At 47.2% G+C, this 17,952-nt stretch overlaps 1 protein-coding gene across 1 annotated transcript in view; it reads left to right on the forward strand.

Annotated features, from left to right (window-relative positions):
* The window catches only part of DNAH9 (dynein axonemal heavy chain 9), a 325,725-nt gene that overhangs the window by 112,548 nt on the left and 195,225 nt on the right, over window positions 1-17,952 (forward strand). Inside the window, exons 28-31 of the mRNA XM_072730369.1 lie at window positions 1,890-1,994; window positions 11,470-11,627; window positions 14,637-14,775; window positions 16,276-16,563. Coding sequence (XP_072586470.1) covers window positions 1,890-1,994; window positions 11,470-11,627; window positions 14,637-14,775; window positions 16,276-16,563 — 690 coding nt within the window. The remainder of the gene's footprint in view (window positions 1-1,889; window positions 1,995-11,469; window positions 11,628-14,636; window positions 14,776-16,275; window positions 16,564-17,952) is intronic.

Genomic DNA, 17,952 nt, shown 5'->3' on the forward strand with positions numbered 1-17,952 from the left:
TGAAGACACAGATCAGAGCAAGAACAATAGAGAAAACTATAGCATGAATAGAGGAATCCATTAATTCAGGGAACTTAATGAAAGGTAGGGCTTATCCTTCCTTCCTTTCCCAGGCCAGCTTAGGTGATGTTAGATTGGTTCTCCTAAAACGTTCATTGAATCATTCTTTCCTCTGCTCCAAGCCTCCATGGACCTTCACAGTCCCTTCTAATAATTCAAGGCTTTTTATAACCACGACCTCCTTTTGTACTTCACCTTCCCAGCCCAAATGATGCCTTTATTTTTTCTCTAGACATATGATTTTGCTTATCCTTTGCCTGCAATATTTACTTCCCTTACCCCTTTCCATTCTACCTATACAGATACTAATAAGCCAACATCCACAGTGTATGTTCTGAAGGTATCATACAGTCCTGTGAGATACCAGCACGTCTGATCTTTTAGAATTCTATTCCTGTGTTCTGTCCCTGACACGAATGTTCACCAGCGTGCATCCTGGGAAAACCAGGAGCCACATAAGGAAAATGAAAAATCCTGGCCATAAAACATTGACCGAATTTTGTTGTTCAGGACTCTTCCTTCCTCCCCTTAAAGTTCTAATAGATGTTGGGGCACCTGGGTGGTTCAGTGGTTGAGTGTCTGCCTTCAACTCAGGGTGTGATCCTGGATCCTGGGGTCCTAGGATCAAGTCCCACATTGGGCTCCCCACAGCGAGCCTGCTTCTCCCTCTGCCTGTGTCTCTCTCTGCCTCTCTCTCTCTGTGTCTCTCATGAATAAATAAAACCTTTTTTAAAAAGAGTTCTAATAGATTTTGTAAATTAGCAAAAGAGGGTTATAGGATGTGGTGTTTCCTGAACTTCATCGGCCCAAATGCCATCTCTTCAAGGAACATCTACTGTCTCCCAGATTTGGCATCTTGTGAAATAAACATTGGGAGTCAATGTCGTAATACTGTCTGAAATTCATCCCTTTGGCAACACTGCTTGCTAGCGAGTGCTCTCCTTTGCTCCTCTCTGAACGCCCTAACATCTGTGTCTTTTACTCTATCCACTGGAACTCCTGCTCATGGAGCAATTGACCTGCTGTCTGGATGCCTTCTCTCTACAGCCCAGCTAGGAGTTCTTAGACTGAGTCCTTCTGTGTCTAATGCACAAGCTGTGCACACACCTGATGGGTAGCAAACACTCACTACAGAAATGAATGAGACTTTTCCACTTCCCCAGCACTCCAGCAATGTCTCCTTGCCAGTGACCCTGAGAGTGTCCCCCTGTCACCTTCCCCTCTGTATTTGCTCTGTGGTTTAGTTATTCACGTTGAACGCCCAGGCAGTTTTTATTTTTAGGACAGATATGCCATCTTCCCTTTGAAAATTCCTTTCTTGCTCTCATTTGAAAATATTTACCTGTCATTCACTTTCTGCAGATCTTATCATGTCCCCCGTCCATCTACAGCTTCCTATCACCCTGGGCGTTTGGGCACAGATCTGAAGATACAGACATAAACTTTTCTATCAGCGCATGCTGAATGCTGAATAGAAGGCTTTTGTGTGTGTGTGTGGGGGGGGGGGGTCTATGGTGCAAAAAAACAATATTTTATTCATGTCCTGCGATTTTGAAAGCTACAGAATCAAGAGTATCACAAGCCCAATGACATTTTAAAGGGATTTTGGTCCAAGTGTCTTGAAAAAGTTCTGTTTGATCCCATGACTTATGTTGGCACCCTCAGCCATCAAAAATGTGATTGCCCTTGAAATTTTAATAGGAGTTTTTCAAACCAGCGGTCGGTGGGAGACTGGAAGTATCTCTCACAAAAAGGATGGAAGCTGATTTCCATGTGTGATGATGAGCCCGGCACAGAGGGCCATTTAACCTTTATACATTTCATTGCAGTCTTGCGGCAACATCTACAAAGGCCTCGCTCAGACTGGTGCCTGGGGCTGTTTTGATGAGTTTAACAGAATCTCTGTGGAAGTCTTGTCGGTGGTAGCCATGCAGGTATGGGGGCCACAAGTTGGTGGGAGGCCTGTGATCATCTCCCCAAGCACTGTGGCAATCTACATCCTCTTGCTCTCAACCTCTGCTCGTCCACTTTTGTGTCTCCCTTCCCACTTGGACATCAAGCCCCTTCCTCTGTTCTTTAGAATTGGCCCCGGGGCAGGATATGGGGATCCCATGAGTCCCTAACAAGGTGAATCCATTCACTGGCTGTGGACTCCATTTCCAACTCCGTGACCTGTCCCACCTGCTTCCTGTGGGCGAGGGGAGGATCAAGGCAGATAGCAGAGCCTGGCTTCTTGGAAAGGCCATGGACTTTGGAAAGGTCTTCCCTTTTGTAATCAAGCCTGGGAAAGCTGCTCTACTTCCTTTGGGCCAATTCATCTCATCATACAAAGGTAGGATCTCTCATGCAAAGGGTGGGAAATGACTTTACCATGTGATGATAAGCTCAGTAAAGTGAGGATCACAGGGTCAATGTTGCTGAAGGAAGGAAGTCATATTCGGGTCACATTTACATAAACATGCCGCTTGTCTTCCAACTTCTCCAGAAAGCATCTCATCTATTGAGCACCTACAGCAGAGTGAGTGCTAAGCTCAAAACCAGGGTGAAGTGTCCCCGGTTGATTAGGGCAGATCCCTAACTTCATAAAACAACTTTAGTTCTTGAGACGGGCACAAGCACTCTTGAGGGCTTTAGAAGGGATCAGATTCCTGACTCACAGTACAGGGCAAAGCTGCTAGATATGCCATCTTGAAGCTAGACCTAAAAAATTAGATGGAGATGATCTGGATTAAGGGGAAGGGTCTTATAGACAGAGGAAGCAAGTGGAAAGAGGGATCCGTAGGGAAAAGTGAGCAAACCTCTGTTGAAAGTCTATTCTGTACCACCTCCCAAAGACCAGCTGAGGAAAGTCATTTGTCCAAGGACATGTTGGCAAGCGGTGAGGTTGAGCCTTGAACCCAGCACCCTCTCCCATACAACCAGGACGTGTATAGACACAGATACCGGTGTCTAAGGGATAAACTGCTAGAGAAGAAAACAAGGCCAGAGAGGCAGATGGGCTCTAATGTTGTGATGTGTGTTGTACCTACTTTGGGGGGCAGAGAGCCTCTGCATGTTTCTGAAGGGGAAATTGCCCTCTGCTTGGCAATGGTTTTAAAGAGGGGCTGAGCAGCGGGAAAGTCAGTGGCTGCAGGTTGTCAGGGGTCTTTCACAGGGGTCCCAACTGGGGCCACGGCCTCAGTGCGAGCCCCATGGCCTCCCCCAAGGCGCCTCAATCACCCTGGTGAAGCACAGCCTTTGCCAGCACCCATTCTGTTCTCCTTCCAGTAAACTGGGTGCCCCTCTTTCCCGCGGAGGAGCCTGTCATTTCAGAGCCCACCCACTCCACCACCTCAACAAGACAAAGCCAACATAAGGGCACCAAGCGGTGAAGGAAGCCATGTGGTGATGGCGCCTGGGATACTGGCATGACTGGTGCTCCCAGGTTGTGCCTGGGCTCCATGCGGCCTAAGCATATAATTTTCCTCCTGTCATTTGCCTTTATTTCCAGAGCAGGATGTATACAGTACAGAAAAAGAAAAGCAGAGCTATGAGGGACTCCTTGGTTCCCCTAGGCTTTGGTTTAAAGCCTTCAGGCCCAAATGAAGGGCCAAAGCAAAATTTTAGCTCAACTGACATTTTTCTAAGGGTAAGGGCAGCAGAAGGGGGGAGGTGGGAGTTGCTGCAGATGGAGTGTGGTCCTCGGTGGGGAAACTGGCCAACGGAGCATTCTTCCCCTCCCGCTGGCCTGTGCATACAGGGCAGAGCTAGCCCTGTATCCACCACCCCCCAGCATGCTGTGGGTGGGGCCCAGTATCCACCACCCCCCAGCATGCTGTCCCCATGCAACATGCTGTATCTGTCCATGCAGGCTGGACTTGGAGCCGTGAGCAGGTGCTGAAGCCACCCCGAGGTGGAACAGTAGCAGAGCTCACACCATCTACCGATTCCATGGCTCACCTTCACCTCCACTTGGCACTGGGAGCCATAAGTGGCTGGGAGACTCTGCAGGGTCCCTTCACTTCGCCCTCCCCGCAAGGTAGTCAGGCTTTCCATTCCTTGTGTTGGACAGCTGATTGGTGCTCTCATTCATGGATTCTTGTCTGGACTGCTTCTTGGTGAAGCCCTCACAAGTTGCAAAACTGTGGGTCCTTCTCTCATTTCCAATGGTGATGTATGGTTTTCCCTCTTTTGGATTATTTGATTTGATAGGAGTTGGTAGCAGCAGTAAATTGAATAGGTGGCCAGAACACTCCCTTGGAAACCTTTGACTAGCATGGTTCATGGGAGCTGATTGCGAGCGTTCAGTGCTCTCACATCGGTGGCTTAAAATCAGCAGTGATGGGAGCATTTTCCCAGCAGAAAGTGGCAAATCCTACAAATCAGGGGCATTTTGTTTTCCCAGTGAGCTGGTTCTTAAACATTTACTAGCACGCCTCTGCCTTGTCAGAATATGTCAGTGTTGCCAGATTTTTTGAATTTTAAAGAGAAGCTGAAAGTCCAGATTTTTATTTAAAAAACTCCAGGGCAGCCCGGGTGGCTCAGCGGTTTAGCGACGCCTTCACCCCAGGGTGTGATCCTGGAGACCCAGGATCGAGTCCCGCATCGGGCTTCCTGCATGGGACCAGATTCTCCCTCTGCCTGTGTCTCTGCCTCTCTCTCTCTCTCTCTCTCTCTCTCTCTCTCTATCTCATGAATAAATAAATAAAATCTTAAAAAAAAAACTCCAGGTTTCTGAAAGTTGGCAACTCATTAAAAAACAAAATGAAAGGAAACAACTTGGGAACTGGACAAAAAAGCATGCCACTGACTGCTTCACCTCTGTGTGGTCACTTCATAACTTAGAAGAACCAGGATTAATGCCCCTTCCAGGTCTGTGTGAATTTGGGGAAAGAAGGTGTGGAGTAACACGAATAAAATAGAGCTTTCTCAGAGTACTAATTCTAGGTCTAGGATGGTTCTGAGAGTCGGGACAGAAGCATAGGCTCTTTGTAGCCTCGGATATTGGGATTATAATTATAATTATATCTTGTACCTGGAGTTTCCTCCTTGTTTCTTCCACTGCAGATACCTGACAGTTCATATACCACCCATCTTTTCTACTTCTTGCCCACCATCTTCTGTTATTCTACATGCTATAAAGTCCTGCTCTTTCATCTCTGCTGTTAGGACTTTCTGCATCTTCTTTTCTGGCTACTGGCCCCAGATTGCAGAGGGCTTTTCTTGTCCTCACCAGCCAGGTTGCACTGCCATGACTGCCCTTGCTGAAATCCAGGACCACTTATGGTGGGCCCAATACAGTGCTCAGTGCTGTGGGGTTGCCAAAGGGCCATTTCACGGTGTCCCTTTAAGGAGCCTGGGGAAGAGCCAGCAGGAAGCAGTGAGAGCCAACTAGGATCAGCATAGAGTTCATCTTGGGCTCCAGAGATTAAAGGAGCAATCCCACATGCAACTGGGATCTTCAAAGAAATAGGTTCTTGTAGGGTGGGGTGAACCCTGCAAGGGGGTGGGGAAGTGGTCATGTGTGTAGGTCATGTCTGAAACCACACAGCCAGTGTTCAACTCTGGTTCTGCCACTTACCAGCTGTGTGACTTTGGGTGAGTCCATATCTCAAGTCTCACATCTGTAAAGAGGGTTAATAATAGTACCTACTAGATGCGGTTGTAATAATTATTTAATAAGTTAATACGTGTGGAACATTTAAAGACCTACAGCTAGTAGGCATGCAATAAATATTAGTCTCTATGATGATTGTGGTGGTGGTAATGGTGGTGATTGTGGTGGTGGTAGTAGCGGTGGTGGTGATGTTAGTGGTGATGGGGGTGGTAGTGCTGTTGGTTATATTGGTGGTGATAATGGTCATGATAATGATGATCATGGTGATGATGGTCATGGTGGTGATAATGATGGTATGAAAATAGTGGTAATAAGATGATGGTTATGGTGGCCATGATGATGATGGGGACCATGATGGTGGTGGTAATGATGATGGTCATGATGATGATGGTGGTGGTGATTACTGTTATTATTACCTGAGCACTGCAGAACACAGGTTGAAGGGCAGTGGAAGACCAGGAGACATGGGGCAGGGAAAGAAGGTCCACACTCAGGTCTCACCACCCTCCTCAACACCCTTCACTCCTCAGCTGGCCCAACCTCAGACCATCTTCCCAAACTTAGTGTCTTAATTGATGAGGCAGTATTCAATAGCCATTGTCCCCAGTGCACAATAGATAAACAATGTGAATTCGCCTTATTTTGAAGCTCCCCAATAGGATGTCCTAGCAGGTTCTACAAGGTCAGTTCCTTTTTGCTTCTGGAATTAAATGAAATAAATTCAACCCAGAATTCCCTGGTACTTTTTACACTCCAGGCTAGGAGCACACCCGTAGGAGAGATCGTCTCAAACAAGTGGTCTGACAATAGTCGGGGCAGAATCTGAGTCTGTTCCACTTAAAATCCTATACCCACCCAAGGAGAAAATTACACTTAATTATTCACACAGCCATCCAGGCTGGCATATTGGTTCCAAAGCCATACCAGCTGTGACTCTCCCTCGTCATCCCCTCTCCTCCTCCCGGCTCCTTGCCTGTCTGGGTTCCTCTCCCAGTAACTTCTACAAAAGTGCGTGTGCTCTGGGGTTCTTGCAGGTGGGTATTTTCGTGTCTCTGTCAGAGTGGTTGAGCAGAATTACATATACGATGGGAATAAGTGGGACAATTCCAAGAGCAATTACTCTGCTATTTTAAAGATGTATGAAGTACTACTTAGTCTTTCCCCCTCCCCCAGAATTTTGCCAATACCATTTCAATCAGCTCACTAGGCCTTTGGGCCCAAGGGCATGTGTCAGCAGGACATACTCCACCACCTTCTCCCTCCAGCCTCCCTGGCCAGGCATTTCTGCCATGTGCCTTCCTTCCCCATGGCACAAGGGTGCTGGGCCGAGGAGGAAGCAGCTAGAAGCAGCAGATCAGTTAGCAAGGTCTTGGGAGGTCACCATAGCAGTGTTCCAAGGACTCAGAGTGCCAAATGCTAGAGTCTCAGAACCAAGGGAGCTTCCCACGTAACACCCTTTATAGAGGAGCGTAAGGTCTAAGGTAAAAACACGGAAATTTTTTTTTAATGTAAAAAGTGGTGAGTGGGTTGCATTTCCTGAAGGCAGCAGATTCCAATCTGCTTTTTGCAGAGAGCAGCATGGAGTGAGCCAGGCAGGATTTTAATAACACATGGCATTTGGGGGCAAAGTCTGGACCACAGAGTGGACTTACTTCCCTAGAACATAAGGGGATGGTTGGAGGGGCATGGAGGAAAAAGCTGAGTGGGTTCAGGTAGCTCAGAGCTAGCCGATGACCTCTTTAAAACCTATCACCTACAAGAAAGATGGTATGACTGTTACCCTTCATGAGTGTGTCTGATACAAGGCCCCAGCCTGGGTGGGAAGACGTAGGGCTGGAGCCCTCTGTGTTCACCAGTTTCCAGTCTTGGAAGAGAAAGGCCTCATTCTTAAGATACCCCATTGGGCTCTCATGGTCAGACAGGCACATGTGGCTTGTGCAGGATATGGGGCTGGCCTGAGATAGAGGTAAAACCTACCCACCCATCTAAAGCATCAGGCAGAAAGCGAGCTCCCTGAGAGAGGGATGATTAAGACTGTGGCGCTGGAAGGGCAAGTGAGCCCATCTGGCTAAGGGCCAGTGGAGGGTCCTGAAATGGGAAGGGGGCAGTCGGGTTTCTTGGCTGGGGCACTTAATGGGCCAGCAGCCTCAACTTCCCTGGGGAGCCTGTTAGAAATGCAGATCCAGACCCACCAGAGCCCTGCTGTGACAGTCTGCATTTCTGCACAATCCCCTGGGTTTCGTACTAAATTTAGGGACATGCTGCCCTTGGCTCCAGCTCCTCAACCCTGGTGACACAGTAGAAGTGCCCATAGCAATGCACAAACACACTGTCTCCACCCCCAAAGATTCTGGTTTCATTGGTCTGGGACAGGACCTAGGCATCAGGTTTGGTTTTGAAATGAAACACTTTTGTTTTGAAAGAACCACGTCCATGTGGTTCTCATGTCCAGCAAATGCTGAGAACCGGAGCTAAGAGGGGGACTGGCAAGTGAAGGAAACATCTGGAAGGCTGTGGGGCATGGGTTAGCCTGGGTTAGCAGGCCACAGAGACACATCCTCCTCCCCAGGGTAGGTGGGGCAGAGGGAGTGGAGGAAGCAGGTGTACTGTGGGGGTGGGGCCTATATGCAGCTCTGATGCGGACAGCTGGGCAGCAGCCAGGATGAGCAGAAACACAAGAATTAACTGGACCACAGTGGTTCTTGAACTGGGCAGATATCCAGATCTTACTAGTCAGGGCTTACTATAATCCCAGGGCTTACTAGTTCGCTGGACCCCACCCCAGAATTTCTGATTGGGTGATCCGATCTGGGGTGGGGTTGGGGGCTATGAATTTGCATGGGAATTCAGGAGGCCCCAGGGCCACAAGCCGTGGAATGGTGGACAAATCGGTTATACTTTCTTACCTTCAATCTCCTCATTGGGAAAACATTCTGCAGACCATGGTTTTCGCAACTTTGGCATTTTCAATGCCTTGAGCCTGATAATTCCAGAAATTTCGCCCACTACTTGTGACAACAAAAATGTCCCCAGCTGTGGCCAGATGTTCCCTGGGGAGGGCAGGTGCACAGTCACCCCCAGGCAAGAACATCGGTTTCTACATAGCGTTTTGTGTTTGTTTGTTTTCTTTAGCGAGTGGCAAATACACTTTTCTTACTTCGTGGAAACATATGCCTCTAAATTATAACATGATTATTTTTAGAGTAAAACAAAATTCCCCTGAAAGGTATATATTCGATGAGGAGCCATGTGGCTGGCACAGTGTCCTGGTAAAAGGAGGTTTGGGGAAGTGGCTAATAAGAGCATGTGCTTTGGCACCAGATTGCCTGGTTGGTAACTTGGGTTGCCCCACTTAACCAACTGTTAGACAGCTGGCAAGTTTCTTTTTTTTTTCTCTTGCAACTTTTTATTTTTAACAATTTTAGACTTATAGAAAAATTACAGAAATAGCATAGAGTCCCCACATACCCCTGTCGTAGCCTCCCTAAACCCGGCATCTTGCATAACTGCAGCACAGCTTCTTAACCGCCTCTGGCTCAGTTTCCCTATCTATAAAATGAGGAGGATCTGCCCATCTCGTACAGTTACTGAGAGGACTTCACAGGATGGGATGACTCACCTAAAATACTCAGAGAAGTGCCTGGTACATACCAAGTGGTCGGTAAACGTCAGTTATTCTTTTTCTTTTTGTTATTCCCTGTGGGTTTAAATCTTTTAAAGTGATGGGTTTTTAGCAGACAAATAATGGACCCCCTTGAGTGAAGAGTGGCCTGGCCCCTTTGGTATCCATTTATGCCTACCTGTGTTTGAGAATCCTCCTTGCTGAGTTTGCGGTGTAATCCATGTGATCCCAGCCCACCTGCTTCTCCTGCCTCTTCCCAACATCCTGAAGGACCTCTGGGCTTTACTGGGGCCTCCTGGACCCCACCCGCTGCATTGCAGTGACTCATCCCCATGGACCCTGATTGCCGCTAAGGTGATGAGAAGGTGCCAGGCACACAGTCTTCTGTCCTGTCCCAGGAGAGCCCTGCTCACAGAGCCTGCTACTAGCACTGATGCCCCAGCGTTAACTGTGGCCTTGCATCTGCTCCATACTCTGCCTCAGGAGCACCCCCTACAGACTTTTACATGGGAGGACAGAGGCCTCAGATCCTACAGGAGGGAAGCAAAACGGTCCTAGACTCTGGCCTTCGCCCAAGGGTATCAAAGCAATCAGTAAATGGCAATGAAACTCCCTTCCCCACCCTATAAGACGGTGATGAGCGTTTGGTGTATTTTATAGATGGGAGGACTGGGACCATTGGGGAGAGCCCCTTCCTCACCACCCTCATAAGCTGGGGGGTGATGGGGAGGCAGGAGGTGCTGTGCAGGGCTGCCCTGTGAGCACCGCTGTGTGTGCCATGCTGAAGATCACCTCTGACACACAGCATTGCCATTCTCTATGCAGAAAAGAAATTTTAGTCTCTAACTCCATGAGCTCAAATGCATTTGGTCTTTAGAGCTTCACTTTGAGAAAGGAGCTGAATCCTCATTCACCTGTCACCTGTAGACCTATCACCCATTCTGGTGGGTGCTGCCCTGCCAGGTGCTGGGGAGAGCCCCACTCCATGGAGGATGGTCCGGCTGCCTGGTGTCTTTCTCCTTTACTTAGGTTCCTGCTGTCTCTCCATGTCTGTATGTCTCATAAATCCTCCAGCTCTGTCTGTCCTTCTCTGTTTATATCTGTCCCTCTCTGTCACACACACACACACCTACAGCCCAATCTGCACAGAACCCTCAACTATTCTAAACACTTGCCCATGGCAACATGATTGGAGCTCTTTCAAGACCTTGCACTGGCTCCTCGGCTTTCAGGAGCCCCGAATGGCTAGAGATACTCAGATACACTCTGGGGCCTCCCTGAACAAGTGTGCCCCTCTTATTTTCACTCTTGCTGTCGCTCATCATTGTTGCACATGCCTTTCCAAAGCACCATGTGTGAAAATGGGCATCTCATTTCTGTCCCTCTCCCCACTGCTGTAAGAGCATTCTAGAATGTAGAGCTGACCAGGTCAAGCTTCAGCTTAAATCCACACCTTTAAGACAAAAGTCTGACTTTTGAAAGGTACTCATAGCCCTTGGGGATGTGGCTCCAGTCTCGCTTTGCCATTTAAGGACGTGCAATCTCTAAAGGGGTGAGCTGTGATTATGCCATGTGTTCTAGAGACGTAGCCTGAGGAGGTAAGCCAGGCTGAGGACCACAGTAACGATTTCTGTGTTAGCTGCTGTTTTTAAGCATTTTCTGTGTGCTCAGCTCTTCATAGGCTTTCTTTCATTTAATCCTTAGAACCAGCCTAGGGGGGTAGGTCCTGGTGTTCTATCCATCATGCAGTAGCCAAGTTGCCTGGATTCAAGTCCAGAACCCACCACTTAGGACCTGAGCAAGGTCAGGCAAGCTACCCAGCCACTCAGTGTTTCTGTTTCATCATAGAGAAATGGGCTTCAAGGATTATGGTGAAGAGCAAATGAATTAACATGTAGAAACACTCAGAACGGTGCCTGGTGGGAGGTCAGTGGGGTTAGACACCTGTTCGCTGTTCACGCCCGACCCCTTCACTGCTGTTATAAATATGGGCATGGGAGACCAGATTTCTTTCAGACGGGCACCCCATGCTCATTAGCAGAGGGTCCAGGATGCAGTCACTGTGCCCATCCTTCAGTGAAAGGGGCCACAGAGCACGTGTCTGCACTGGGCATAACCATGCTTCCTAGCCTTACCTACCGCTCCACCCCCGGAGCACAGTGGAGACCTTTTCTGTTGACTCATTCACCAGGTAAAAAGCATTCAAGATGCAATCCGAGATAAGAAACAGCGGTTCAACTTCCTTGGGGAGGAGATTAGCCTGGAACCTTCAGTGGGGATCTTCATCACCATGAACCCGGGTTACGCTGGCCGCACGGAACTTCCAGAGAATCTCAAGGCTCTTTTCAGGTGAGCATCAGCTCTGCCTCATGCAAGGGCCCAAGAGAGAAGCCTCTTCTGTTTTTCTCCACTGAAAATGTATGGCACGTATATTGGAAGAAATTTAGAACATATAAAAAAGTAGAGTTTATAAAACCACCTTTAACGTTATCACCAGTAAAATTATTTCTTGCTCTGTTGTATTCTGCTCTCCTCTATATGAGTATTTTGAAGTCATGCATTTGTGGTCTACACACACTTTCCTATTGTTTTTTTCCATTTCATACTCTATCATAATCTTATCATAAATCATCTCTTCTGTTAGATATTCATAAGAAATCTCATTTCATGACTACGTTTTATTATACCAAGTGCACAGTCCATGGTATCACTAAGTGGTCCCCCATATTTAAATATTAAGAGTGCTTCTAACATTTAAAATAAATTTACACGTAATGCTGTAATATACATCTTTGTATCTTTGTACATAAGTCCTTTTTTTTTTCTCTATGCATAGTTATTTTCTTTGGCTAGCTGCCCAGAAGTGGAATCACTGAGTTAACAGGGAGGCACTTTTTAAGGCTCCTGATACACACTGACAAATTGCTTTCTACAAAGACTAGTGCCAAGTTAACGCTCCTAGTAGCCATGCACAAGAACACCTCCTTTATTTCACCTTTGCCACCAGTGGATACTGCCATGCTTTTACATCTTTTTTACTGTGATAAGAAAACGCAAATCCATTTTCTAGAAGGGGCTGGAGGGAGTCTCCGTTCTTTTTCTCAGGAAAGAGATTTCAGCCCAACCAAAAGAGGTACCTCGTGGTTTCTGATTTTTCTGCCTCCTGGATCGTCATCTAAGACAGAGAGGCCACAGGAGCTGTGACACAGAGGTCAGCTTCCTCTTGGGAGCCAGAGCCCTTACTCTGTTGGGGACGTGAAGTCCAGGAGCCTCCTAGAGAGGTCCCTGTGCATTTCGTCCCTCAGTCCGGTCCCTGTGCACTTATGAGGTGGCAAATTCCTGCGTCACAGGAGTGGTGTGGACATACCCCCCAGGCCAGTGCCCATGTTGGCCAAGAGCTTATTGGAACATCACCAGGCTGCCTGAAGGGGTGGCATGGAATATCACTTGCTCTTGGCTTGCACAAAGTATTTATTAAGTAAGCCTTGCATTTACAAACAATTATGCAAGTGGTTTATCACCCTGGTAAGAACAACTCTACATTTCCACACCACCCTCCTGCCCCAAATTTAAAGGGAACATTTATCCAGAAAATTGGGAGGGGAAGGAGAAAAATATTTGTAAAAAAAAAAAACAATAAATACAAACATCTACTTTGTTACTTCATTTTCACAAAACCCAGTGAGGTGGGTGCTACTAGTATCACCCTTTGTGCAGGGAGAAAATAGGGCAGCAAATTGCCCAGGGTGGGAACCGTAGTCACTAGGTTCGCTCACAGACCAAGTAGCGAGCCACAGAACAGGGGTTAGAGCCCAGAGAGTCCACCTCCAGAACCTCTGCTCCTCTTGTTTGAATGCTGTCATCCAGAGATAGTTACAACCTTTTGGCATTCTCCCTTCCAATATCTGGTGGGCAGGGTATCTCTTTGTCACACTTGGCATAAGACTCTATATAAATTAGTATCCTGCCTTTGTTAACGAATATTTTCCCCATGCCACAAAATAGTTTCCTTCCATAGCATTATTTTCCATGGCCCTATTGCATTCTGTTGTATGAATGCATACTTAACCTTAGTTCAGGTTGCAAAATAATTGAGATTCTAAGTGTGTGGTTGCTCCTTTGAATTTGAATATGCTGTCAAATTTAGAGGAAAAATGTTCTTGAATGATATGCTTTTGAAAATTTTGCATCGGTGTAGGGAAAATGTGGTTAAAGAAATGTAAACAACCTTAGGCTCCTGTTATAGACTTAATAAATTAATTTTAAAAATACGTAATTTAAAAATAAAATGTTTCTAGGCTATGGGGGGGGGGAAATCACAGTAAATCCTTATAGATAAAAATTCCCCTCTGTATTCCCATATATGACATTTTTAACAAGATTTTATTTATCTTAGGGAGAGGGAGAGAGAGAGAGAGAGAGAGCACGCACTCATGTAAGAATGGGCAGGGAGAGGAACAGAAGGAGAGGGAGAGAGAGAATTCCTTTTTTTTTTTTTTTAAGATTTTTATTTATTCATGAGAGACACAGAGAGAGAGAGGCAGAGACACAGGCGGAGGGAGAAGCAGGCTCCATGCAGGGAGCCCGATGTGGGACTCGATCCCCAGACTCCCAGGATCACGCCCTGAGTCAAGGGCAGACACTCAACCGCTGGGCCACCCAGGCATCCTGAGAGAGAGAATTCCAAACAGACTCTGTGCTGAGCATGGAGCCTGAGGGTGGGGCTCAATCGCCTGATGCTGACATTAGGACCTGAACCGAAACTAAGAGTCAGTCACTTAACCAACTGAGCCACCCAGGCACCCCTCATATATGCATTTTGTGGCAAGATGGAGTTAATAGGTATTTACTTTAGACCTCAGTGTTAGATACTTATTTATATTTTTATGTGCATAAGCACAGAATGAGCCCCAAGTATATAGGCTTGGAGGAGACATACGTTTTGAAAATGAGGAGTAGATCCTTGTAGACCCCAGGAGAGACCCAATTCCTCAACCTTAGCCCCTAATCTATTATATAAGGAACTGACCGAATAAATTACTACTTACTAAAGCTTGACCAAGCCATGCCTGTGTAAGGTATATTGACCCCAAGTTACAAGATGAGCTGTAACCCCAACCCTGCCCTTTCCTGCTACCATCATCCATCACCTTGGTCAAGAAAGTTCATGTCTTTTATCCTTTGTCAACTCATCCCTGAATTGGAAATCTTAGATGAAACTATTGGTAAGGGCTGAGTGTTTATACTCACAGACGCCTCTGTCCATGATCTCAGCCAGGTTCACTTGTCTTCCAAGCACCCCCGCCCCTTCGACTGTGGTTGGGAAACCATCTTGGCCCTCTGTTTCCCCATTCACAGGCCTTGTGCAATGGTGGTTCCAGACTTTGAGTTGATCTGCGAGATCATGCTGGTGGCAGAAGGATTCATTGAAGCACGATCATTAGCCAGAAAGTTCATCACCCTTTACCAGTTGTGCAAAGAGCTGCTCTCTAAACAGGTACTCTCTCTAGTTTGGCCAAACCACCTGTCAGGTGTAATTGCCCCGTTCTGCCCAGTGTAGTAGGGAGACATGAAAGCCTTCTCACAGAGAGTCATTGTGCCCATAAGAATAGTAAAAGCTCCGAATTTAAAGCTTCTCCTCCCTTCGGGGCTCTCTTACTAGGACTACCTTTACTGCCATAGCATGGGTGCACTCAGCCCTATAAAATCTGTCCCAGGTGGATTTCTTTAAAAACCTCTCCTGTTTCTCCTTGCTTCCCAGACCCCTTGTTCATTGTATTATCGGTCGGTTCCCCACCACCACTGACTTCCCGGCCAGAGACTGACACTCACAAATCCACCCTGAACCTCTCTTCTGAACTCTAAACCTGTATGTTCAGCAGCTATACCACAGCTCCCCCTGAGTGCAGGAAAAGCAGCTCCAGCTCAGCATCTAAAGCCCATCTCCCAGATGATCCTCACCCCAGCCAACTTCTGCACATGGTGCTTCAGTGCGCAAAACCATCACTTACTCACTGGCTAGTTCTGGAATGCTGGAAGTCATCCTTGACACTTTTCTTCTCTGCAGCCCTATGTCTAATCGTGGATGAACTCTTATTCGTTTCACCCTCTGGATATCTCTCAAATCCATCTCATTTTCTTCCTACCACTTTATATCTAAGCACCCCTGCCTCTTGCTTAAACTCCTGGAACTGCCTTTATGAGTTGCTACTAGTAATTCTTCTTTTCAAAGATTATTTATTTATTTATTTATTTATTTATTTATTTATTTATTTGAGAGAGAGAGGGTGTAGCAGACTCCCCACTGGGCAGAGAGCCCAACATGGGGCTCAATCCTGGAATTCCAGGATCATGACCCAAGCAGAAGGCAGACACTTAACCAACTGAGCAACCCAGGCACCCTGCTACTAGTAATTATTCTTTAACTACTTTTCTCAGAGAGTCTGAAGGCCTCCTGGGTGTAGAGCATGTGAGCTCAGCCTCGACCATCTCTAAGAGCTAACGTGGCTTCCCCCTAGATACCCTTCCACTCTCTAAATGGGCAAGGAGTAGCCAGACACATTGAACGTGGTTCTGTTTGGTTTCCCTTGCTCCCAGCCCCCTGTATGCTCTGGGGCTGCTTTGTTGTCATCAGAGTTAGAAAAGTAGCTAATGCCAGACCAGGAGCTGGGATCTGTGACTACGACCTTCCGTGTCATTGGTCCTTTCCTGAGCTTCCAGCTTGGCCTCAGAAGTGGCCTGCCTATAATTTTTTAAAATATTTTATTTATTTATTCATGGGAGACACAGAGAGAAGCAGAGACACAGGCAGAGGGAGAAGCAGGCTCTAAGTAGGGAGCCCGAAGTAGGACTCAATCCCAGGACCCTGGGATCATGACCTGAGCCAAAGCCAGAAGCTCAACTGCTGAGCCACCCAGGCACCCCCAACCTGCCCATAATTTTATAAACACTAGCATGTGATGTTCAGCACACCTGCCTGACCTGTGCCACCTTCCAGGATCACTATGACTGGGGCCTGCGGGCCATCAAGTCTGTGTTGGTGGTGGCAGGATCCCTGAAGCGAGGAGACCCTGACCGCCCTGAGGACCAAGTCCTGATGCGCTCCTTGCGAGATTTCAACATCCCCAAGATCGTGACTGATGACATACCAGTGTTCATGGGCCTGATTGGGGACCTCTTTCCTGCCCTGGATGTCCCTCGGAGGAGAGACCTCAACTTTGAAGCGTTGGTTAGGAAGGCGGTGGTGGACCTGAAGCTCCAGGCTGAGGACAGCTTTGTACTCAAGGTATTTGGGGGTTTCCCTCTCAAGATTTTTTTGTCCTTTAATGATTTTCTTGGATAATGGGTCATCCTTAATCCAAAGGATTGCTTTAGATATATAAATCTACCTAGTAATCTACCTAGTAATAATTCATTTCAAGAGCTCTTTACTGGGGCACCCACAATGGGGAATGTGTGGTGGGGAATACAAGGGAAAGATGGCACCCCTACCATCAGAAAGCTCATGATCCAATAGAGGACTAAGTCCCAGTCCATTCTGCTCTAGCACATATTTTTTTTCCTGTGAATTACTTCAGATATGATTAGAGAGAACTGACAGTGGTACAATATGGAAGCCATGTTGGTTCTTACGCATTTTTCTGAGCTTGTAAACATTTTGAAGTGATCAAGGACAAGTTTTCTCACAAGAAAACCTGAGGGCGGTAGGCAGAATAACATCCCCCACCCCGAGATGTACAGAGGACATGGATAGATTTTTTTTCCTGTGCAGTAATACCTTTAGGGATCCTATGAACACCACCATAGAAGTTCACAACTGCCTTTATGTTATGTATCCTGTCTGAACTCCCCACAACCCGTGAGGTCAATGGAGCAGATGAGGCACTTTATAGATGAGGACAATGGCCACCATTACTTCTACAGGATACTCCACTGAGCATTTCATGAGAGACAACGTGCTCCCCCTTGAGGAGGTTACCAGCTGGGGGGCACATTCCTTCTATACCACTCTGGGAGGCCTTTCTAGAGTGTAATACAATATAGTCGGTTGAGATTAAGCCCTGGCTATATGCAAATCAGCGTCTGCTTCTAGCTCTGAGCTTCCATTTCACAGAGGAAAACAAAATGTTGACCTGGTCCTTCCCAGCTCTGATTGGTTTTGCCTGTCCACCATCCCCACACCCAGCCTCCCTCCTCCCAAGTGCAGAGGATAGACTTTGTCAAGGTAGAGATGGGCTTGAGGGCCTTCTAGGTAGAGGCCAAGGGTTGGTGAAGAGTTGGATGGAGAAACACAGAGATTGTTCATGCAGCAACAAGAAATCCAGCATTGCTAGGGAGAAAGGTATGGGGGCAGGGAGTGAACAATAGGACTCAAAGGGTAATATGGGACCATGATATAAAGGGCCTTGAATGTCAGACTGAGTGCTTTCCTCTTAAAGGCAATCCTAAGAGATGCCCCTTCTCTGGAGGGCAGTTAAACCCAATGAGGCTCCTGATACCCAAGACACTGGGGCTGAGGACTTGCCATCAGAATAGCCCACATCCTCCCAGACACTCTGGTCTGCTAAGGCAACGTGACCCTACCTCCCCATTTTCTGCATATTTTTCCTACTCAGAATCTTACCTTTCCTATTTGTCTGTCAGTTGGTGCACATTCTGTGTCCTCCTTTCTCTC

Source organism: Vulpes vulpes, chromosome 12 (assembly GCF_048418805.1).
Source record: "Vulpes vulpes isolate BD-2025 chromosome 12, VulVul3, whole genome shotgun sequence".
Classification (NCBI taxonomy): Eukaryota; Metazoa; Chordata; class Mammalia; order Carnivora; family Canidae; genus Vulpes; species Vulpes vulpes.